Here is a 9,213-nt window from a genome sequence, read left to right on the forward strand (position 1 = left end):
TTTTTTTTGTTTGTTTGTTTGTTTTTTTTGGAGATGATCTGGCTCTGACGTGGCGCCCAGCGGAGAGATGGCCGAGCCAGCGGACAGAGGGAGAGCGGGGCCGGGCCATCTGTGGGACAGACACGGTGGACGTCCCCCAGATCGTCTGTTTCTGTCTCACACGCTGCCAGGAGGTGACGGCGCCGAGGCCCATCGACATCTCCGCCCGGGCCACGTTCAGTCACATCTGTTCATCTTCACAACGCGATTGTGTCCGTGTCAGATTCAGAAATCTGCAAATATCTCAAACATCACAAGAAGAGCAGGGAGGAAGAGGACGTTGATCTTCATCAGGTCCACCTGTTTGGATTCTTTCAACACATCTGTGAGAGGGACAGATTTCATATACTTTGTTTTTAAAATCAGAAATCCTTTGAGTCCTTCGAGACAGAAGATCGCTCTCTAAAAATACTTCAATACGATTTTTTTTTTTGCTTCTATCTCAATAAAATTGAGGTTTTAATGTTAGTTCAAGTAAATTGCACATTAGTATCTGAGATTTGAGTCTCATCATATTCCAGGATACAGGGTTTACAATACAGGGATACAGCGAACCAGTAAAAACAGATTCAGGGTTTAATACGTGGGCGGGGCACAACGCCTGATCCAGGATTCTCAATCAGGAAGTAAGAGTAGAAAAGCTTCAGACTCAGGTTTTATGTGTGAAAACATATTGAACTAAATATGAATGAGTTTAAAACACGTCTGCAGCAACTTTAAGAAACTGGTGGTTAGTGTTTTTACAGACCAGTGTCCTCGTTTCTATCAGAATACTCTCATTTGGGATTATCCAGGATTCTTAAACCAGGAGATGATATTTATATATTCTATACCTGATCACCAGAATTCTCCCGTGCATGTAAATGATAAAAACTCATTCATTTGTTTGCTGTATCCTAGACTAAAGAGGTAAAGGGTAAAATACACATCATGTCATCTAGTTTGACCCCCATGGTACAGGCACTGGAAGAAGAAGTCAAGGCCGTGTGGCTGAAATGTATTCGGGTAAGTACGAACACATGATGATGCATGTTCCACCATCACCAGTTTGTGGAGCCAGAACGTCCCCAACACTTTACATCAACCATCATCTGCAACCGAGCGTTCAGCTCACGAACACCGACCTGAACTGACTTCACATTCAGTCGTCGCCTGACCAGAAAACAACACAAAGCCTTTGTCCCGCACATTAACCAGTCCCTCAGCAGCAGCAGGATGAAACTGAGTGTAACTTCAGGAGAGCAGAATGCTGATGTAGAGTGAGAGAATGTCCCCGAGGTTCAATTACCGAGCCGCCACAGGTCCTCTCAGCCTTCATTAGCTGCCTGCTGGAGCAGACACTCCTTCCATTGTGCCGAACCTCGGGGAGATGCCTTTCTCTCCTCTCTGCTCTCTAATGATCACACCAAAAGCTTTCTCAGAAGTCGGAGGTGCTGCTGTGTGCTGTTATGTGGTTTGTTAATACAGCGGGGAGGGTCTCGTCAGCCGGCGCTGTGTCCTCCTGCCGCCTCGACACACAAACACACACACACACACACACACACACACACACACACACACACACACTGCTCCTGCTGCTCCCACCAGATCAGTTAACTAGACGCTGGGGTGTTGGCGTGCCTCAGCAGAAAGGACCGGGTCACACTCACACCTGAATACGTCACCTGTCCAATCACTGGCGCCGGTGTGACTGGCAGTTTTAACAGCAATTAAGTGACGAACTTTTGTGTTGACTGTTGTTTTCTCCTGGAATCGACAGCTCACTTGCAACACGTCACAAACAGCTTCAGAACAACATGAACAAAAGAACAAAAATGTCTGGATTTACTTTTTCTTTTAATGTCACTAAATATTTAGTCGTATAAAAACCACAGACTGTAAATAAAGACAGACGTAGCCTCCGTGACGTCACACACAGGTTCCTGAAGAGCGGTTTTGAAGCTCAGAGTGAGCTGCTCCACTGTCGCCCTCTTGGCAGTGACTGACTCCGCCCTTAACTTCCAGCTAATCCAAATATGGGCAAAAAGGTGGGGCATGTGTGGAGCTGGTTTAATAACTGTGACAAAGATTCGCTCCTGTTAGCATCGTTAGCACAGCTGGGCATTTTGCTCCAAGGCTTACCCAAGGCAAATTCACTTAATGGCTAATTAGCTACTTAATGAGTTAAGCTAACAAGCCAGGTATGCTGAGCAAACACCCCAATACTTGCTAATCAGTGCTAAAATATGAATAAAGTAACACTAGAATTTCACTCAACTCAAAAAACAGGAGCACAGACTTCCTCATGTTCTGTTAGTCAGTTAATCAACAATTCATATTCTCTGATATTTACAAGTTCAGTGACTCGAATCAGCTGAAGTGACGCCGCACAGACAGCTAGCGGCTAGTTAACTGTTATGGCGCCCACCTGTCACTCAAAGAGACCATGCCCTCAATTTTCCATAACTTTAGTCCTTAATAAAATGTAAACAGGTGAGTTATATAAACAGGTGTCATGAAGGAGGAAATTAGCTCTAGAGACCAAAACAGTTTTTGTACCAGGCTGTAAACATGTTTATTTCTGGGGCGTCGTGTAGCGTGGTGGTTTGGGCGGGCGCCCCATGTGTGGAGGCTGCAGTCCTCGCTGTTGGCCCCGGTTCGGATCCCGCATCGGACGGCCTTTCGCTGCGTGTCATTCCCCCTCTCTCTGCCTCCCTGTTTCCTGTCACTCTCCACTATGCTGTCCATTAAAGGCATAAAAAAAAAAGCCCCAAAAAACATGTTTATTTCTGCTGTAAAGTTGGACATTTTAACATGGGAGTCTATGGGGACTGACTCACTGTTGGAGCCAGACTCTAGTGGTCGTTAGAGGAACTGCAGCTTCTAGTTCTTCAGTGTTGATGCTTCATCTTTCTTGATAAATACACATTGTCGAAAATCAAAATAATGGAAACTACATCATTGTAACTTGTATGCATCAGATTCACCAATGCTTTTTTTAAAAACCGTAATCTCTTTGGTCTAAATACCTTTTTGTCCGGCTGATGACTAGGGCTTATGGGAAATGGTGTGTTTATTAAGATATAAAATACTGCTTTAATGGATTCGCAATAATAAACATTTAATTTAGCACTGGGGAAGTGGCCATTCTGCACGAGTACTACATTAATCTTTTAATAGTTTCAGGGCTCTTTTCTCATTTTCTTCTAAAATTGTTGTTATGTGGCCACCAGCTGACTACTGTGGTGAAGAAGATGTGAAAAATAACATTTATATTGACATTTTGTACATTAAGTCTTCCCTGAAGCTCTTATACTAGAAATCCCAACTAAAAATCTCACTTTATTTCATCCATTGCAACTTTCAAAGATAGTTTCATCTTTAAACTTTTACAGTTTTCCTCCAGAATATGAATAATGAAGCACTTTGTGGTTGATTAAAAAAAAAAATCTTGATTTTCACCGTCACTGAATATCATCCATGAGAAATGTCGCCTTGACAATCACATTAGCAGCAATCAAGCCTCATCTCTGTTACAGCACCATCTTAATTTCCTAAACCCTAGATGCAGATGAAAATTTAATCTGCTCACTTATTTGGGTAATGGAGATGGAAATTAGATTATGCCGTATCTCAGCGCTGAGCCATCTGGGACAAGACGGATGCTTGTAACTTTCAGCGCCTCGGTTTCTCTAGATCCCAGAGCTCAGTGAAAAACAGTGAGAGGAGTGATGGACCAGGTTTTAGATACATGAAAATAAACAGTAAGCACACCTGACATGTCTTATAGTTTCAGTTTCCCAGTTTGATATGATTTTTAGCTGATCCTGAGGTAACGTTAAAACAAACAAGGTAACACCTGAAAAAGATGTTGTTAGCAAATGGGACAAAACAATATTGGCCTACTGGCTCTGTGAAACGCCAGTACCAAAACTAATGTTGTTCACCTGTAACACAGTAACAGAGAAACCTCAACTCTCAGAGGAGGACCGTCAAAACTTCCCATAAGGTTTTAAAGGTCCCATATAGTGTAAAGGTCTGTCCATGTGTAGTGTGATTATAGATCAGGTCTAGCTTCTATATTAATACTGTGAAAGTATCAAAGCCTCAGTCCACAGAGAAATGCACACAGCCTGTATTCAGAAACTGAGCCTTAAAACCAGCCGTCAGGACTTCTGGAACTTTGTGATGTCACAACAAAGCAGTCGCCGCTCTCAGCCACGCCCCACGCCCCGACCTTTTGTTACTAGAGCTCCAGAGAGAAGCCTGACAGAGGAGATATAAAACCACATTGAGATGGTTTTTGGTTCTTAAAACCACAAATATATCTTCTTATGAATCACCACTTCAAATGAAAAAGTGTAAAATATGGACCTTTAAAGTTTTACCGTCCACTTCAGTCTCTTTATTGTCTCTGTGTGCCTGTCATTTGGGGTGTGTATCAGTCCCAGCGGATAACGAATGCCCCCTTGTTGCTGACATTGTTGACAAACACCAGATTTCAGCGGCTCGTGAGGAGATTTAACAGAAAGTGTGTTAAATTAGAATCGCCTACTTCACCTTGAATGTCTTACGCACACATTTTCCTCTCCTCAAGTGATCGTTGACGCCCAGGTGTATTGATTCAGGCAGGACGGCAGGTGCTCGGCCCGTCTACTAAGCCCCCTGTGTATGGCTTCATATTTACAAGCCAATTATCTCTCTGAGGGAGGGTTGGTGTGACCACGGGCCTCTCAAACATGTTACAGGAAGGTCAGTGCTGTTGATGGGGGCTAATTAAGCAACTATTGCTGAAGAGGCAGTTGAGTGTGAGTCACCCGATACTTTACCCATCAGAGGAATGTCTCATTTCTTGAATTCAAGGACATATCTGCGCTTTAAAGCGGAGACGGTTTCCACGAGCGTGCTTGACCCTCTTTGAAAACACTTAAAAATGCCCCCGGTGGAATCTTCTCCTCGGTCGGTATCACTTCTTTTCACTCATGTTTACAGTTAAAGGTATGCTGGAGGGATTCAGGATGATTCAAGGTCAAAGAAAATAGAAGCGCTTCTCCCTCCAACAAATGACTCTCTCACCCTGGTGCAAGATAATGACCTGTCAAAGGCCAGGACCACTTTGTGTTCTTACACGATCTTTGAGGTGAGAGACTTCTCGTCATGGTCTGCCATTGCAATAATCCGCTCGCCTGCAGCTCCATTAGGCAATGAAACAAGTTGTCCAACTGTGGGGTTGGAGGGGGTTAATCCGGCAGCAGCTCCTCTGTAAAAGGCCTCAGCTGCCATAATCCAAACCTTTTGAAACCTCTGTCAGTTTATGGGGACTTCAGACGACCCTTTTTCCCTGACCCTTATTGATTCAGGTCTGCACTGCACCCTCTTCAACTCCCCAACCACACATCCACACACACACACATGCTGTCTCCAAAGAGCCCAGGCCCTCGAGCTACAACACTGGGGTGCCGTAATGTTTCAATTACTGATGCCTGTCATTGTTCAGGCGTGACAGCAGAGATCTGTTTGAACAGTCTGGCTCCTGCACTCTACGTTTTAGAAAAGAAAAATCATTCATGAAGTCTTTAAGATATGACTCAACCCAAATTCATCAATATTATTGTTATAAATATTGAATCAAATGACTGTGAAATGTGAAAAGGAACTTGTGCTGCCAAAGTCACAAAGTGTGTTTTCATCCACACACTTTTTGTTTTTTTCCCACATAAAAAAAAAACCTGAGAAAGAAACATCAAAACTTCAGAAAAAATCAATTATAAAATCGAAATGTTTTTTGAACTCGGCTGAGGTGGAAAAGTTGGTTTAAAACAAAATGTGACAAAGTGCAATGGAAACAGAATGCTGACGCACATGAAGCATGTGACCTAAACATCACTCAGTCTTCCAATGAAGAGACAGAAACATCAGATCGATGAGGAAACTTGAGGACCAGCTCCACCGGCTGTTTATCTTGACGAACCGACTCCTCAAGTTACGTCCGCACTTCTACGTTTTAGCTTTAAGAAAGCATCGTTTACTCCTGGCGTTCGCACTAACCGGACTTTTCGAGCACCTGAAACAGAGACTTTAAGAAACGCCTTGGGTTGTGTTGTAGTCTGGACAGAAACTGAGACCTTTGGAAGCGATGACGTAGACATGCATGGCCTCTTCTGATTGGCTCGCATCAGCCTCGACTACCAGTGGTAAAAGCAACAAGAATAACGAATTACAGGTGTAACTCAGCTTGTTGTCTTTGCTAGCAGAAAAAATTTGTTAAATTCTGCATTTTGACGCTACAACTGTCTTTGCTGCTCCTCAGTCAGGGTTTTTACTGCAACTAACCAACTGCAGAGGAAACTATCTGCTTCCTGTTTACATCGGCTCGCACATGCCCAATGTACATGAATGGTCATGTGAAATGTGTTTTCAGGTGCGATAGTCTGGACGGAGGTTATTTCTGATACGGAGCTGGTGTGTTGATCCATAAGAAGATATATTTGTGGTTTTAAGAACCAGAAACCATCTCAGTGTAGTTTTACATCTCCTCTCTCAGGCTTCTCTCTGCAGCTCTAGTAACAACAGGTCTGTGAGCCAATCAGAAGAGAGACCTTTACACTGGAGGAGCTTTAAATTTACACATAATAATATTCATATGTGTGAACCAACATGTTTCTAGGAAGCACATGTGCTTTTCAAATCACGCGGATTTTCCCATGCGACTGTCAATGATGTGGAAGCCATGAATTTCCTTCACTCCCCCTCCTTCTGAAACATATCTCCACTTATCTCTGCAGAGGGGTCAGAGGTCATGGACAGCGTTCTGAGGTGGTGGAGGTTCAGCGTCTTGCTCAAGGACTCTTCAGCAAGGTGAAGAAGAGCGCCAGAGGGTGATTGGGATGTTGTTATATCGACGTAGGAGCCTCAGATATGAAATGTGAACAAACCCTCACAAGGTCGTCACGTCACCTGTTCAGCTGTGGTTGAGAACACACAGGCACGTGTCTCGTCATGAGGTCACACAGCTGACCAGCTGCTCGTCAATCATGGCTCATTTCTGTGAAACCGAATCTGAAAAGCTCCGTTCCTATGGAGATCAAGGACCCGGGTTCATTTGAAAATGAATTACTGCAGTTACATGCAGACATTTGGGAAAATTGTTTTGCTAATTGAGGTTTAGCTGTCGTTATTTTTAAAATACAGATGGTTCAATACACAAAATTGAGCTTTTTTTTTTTTTTTTTAAACAGCTCTTACGATGATTCATAACATAAAAGCAATCTCTTAATGTGTTTCAGTTTAATGCCAGTCATTGTTGTGTTCGGAGTGGGTGTCGATTCCCTGAAAATGGCATTTGGTGAAGTTCTCATTTAGGCTTTTTATGTAACTGTTGGAAAATGTTGTGGTGCTGGATATTGCAGAAATCGTGATTTCTGTGGTGAGGTTTGTTTGCAGTAGCAGCTGAACCACTGATGTTCTGTTTGGACTCTAGTTCAATTTACAAATTCGACATCACATCGAACTTATTCAGAAAAAAAAAACTGATCCAACTTTGACAGATAATCTGACTCACACCGACTTTATGCAGCGATTGGTGAGATGTGAAGGTGTGCAGAGGAAGCGTCAACCTGCGGAGCTGGAAAATGAAGCCAGCGGTGACATGCTAAAAAGTGCAGTTCCTCGAATGACCACTAGAGTCGGGCTTCAGAAGCGAGTCACTCCCCACAGGAAGGACTGAGAGGAGTGAGCTGCACACTTCACGGTGAAGGATGAAACTTGAAACCTTTATTAGTGAAAATATAGACACAAAGAATCTGGAGGAAGTTTCCTGAGGGTCTGGAGGAGAGCCGAGCAGCTCCAACATCCAGGAGGATGTTCTGCTTTACTGTGGAGGTATCCTGAGAAGATTCAGCTCGGAGGAGACGCAGGGAAGACCCAGAATACACTGGAGTTTGACACGGGAGTGTCCTGGGATTCCCCAAGAAGACGTGGAGGACACGCCTCAGGAAGAGAAACACCTGGGTTTCCTCTTTCAACAAGGTGTGACCAAGTGTTGGAAAATGATTCACCAAAGTTGAAATCCAACAACAGGAGTGAGACGAGTTTTCCTGTGATTATTGCTGAAATATTGAAAGGGTAAACACTTATTTTCATAGTAACTGCTGAGATGTGGAGAACCGTCCAGTCACGTTACACAGGTTGGAAACAAGCGTCCAGGTGAACCACATGGTTCAAGTTCAGAGCCAAACTGTTGTAAAGCTCATCACAGTTTACTGCCTGACCTCTGCTTCTGCTTTGTGACCCTGTGATCGTGATCATGTAATCATGTGACTGGATCATGTGATGATCGTGATCCGATGATCGTGATCCTGTGATCATGTGATCGTGATCATGTGATGATCGTGATCCGATGATCGTGATCCTGTGATCATGTGATCCTGATCATGTGATGATCGTGATCCGATGATCGTGATCCTGTGATCATGTGATCCTGATCATGTGATCATGTGATCCTGTGATCGTGAACATGTAATGATCATGATCCTGTGATCATGACCCTGTGATCGTGATCCTGTGATCATGTGATCGTGATCATGTGATGATCGTGATCATGTGATGATCGTGATCTGATGATCGTGATCCTGTGATCGTGATCCTGTGATCATGTGATCCTGTGATCGTGATCATGTGATCCTGTGATCGTGAACATATAATGATCGTGATCCTGTGATCGTGATCCTGTGATCATGATCCTGTGATCCTGTGATCATGACCCTGTGATCATGATCCTGTAATCATGTGATCGTGACCCTCTGCACAGACACAGGCTGGGTAAACTGTTGGTCTGATCGTCTGTCTGCTTGTGTTTTTGCCTCTGAAAGTTTTTAACTAATGTTGACATGTTTCCCGAAGTGACTTTTACTTTGGTGATATTACAACTAACAGAGAAGATGACAGGAACTAGGATGGAAAAGCGCAGTGGTGATGACCCTAAAATTTATGGGGAATACTGATGTTTAGTTTTTCCTCAAAGTGTAAACTAGTTTGGAATAAAACACCTCGTCTGTCGGGACCGTCAGACTGTTGGACCCCTCCCTCCCTCCTCCCCTCCCTCCCTCCTCCCCTGACCCCTCCCTCTGCTCAGTGGCTCAGGTGTTCCTGTGCGCGGCCTTGCAGAGGTCTCTTTCAGTGATTCGTCATGCCTCG

The 9,213-nt window shown here is 43.9% G+C and overlaps 1 protein-coding gene across 1 annotated transcript in view; it reads right to left on the minus strand.

Annotated features, from left to right (window-relative positions):
* Window positions 1-199, minus strand: part of LOC111645215 (uncharacterized) — a 22,844-nt gene extending 22,645 nt beyond the window's left edge. Inside the window, exon 1 of the mRNA XM_087170418.1 lies at window positions 50-199. Coding sequence (XP_087026544.1) covers window positions 50-199 — 150 coding nt within the window. The remainder of the gene's footprint in view (window positions 1-49) is intronic.
* Between the last annotated feature and the right edge of the window lie 9,014 nt (window positions 200-9,213).

This window comes from Seriola lalandi, unplaced genomic scaffold, assembly GCF_002814215.2.
Source record: "Seriola lalandi dorsalis isolate HSWRI2012SDOR001 ecotype SW California unplaced genomic scaffold, Sedor1 jcf7180002054947, whole genome shotgun sequence".
Lineage (NCBI taxonomy): Eukaryota > Metazoa > Chordata > Actinopteri > Carangiformes > Carangidae > Seriola > Seriola lalandi.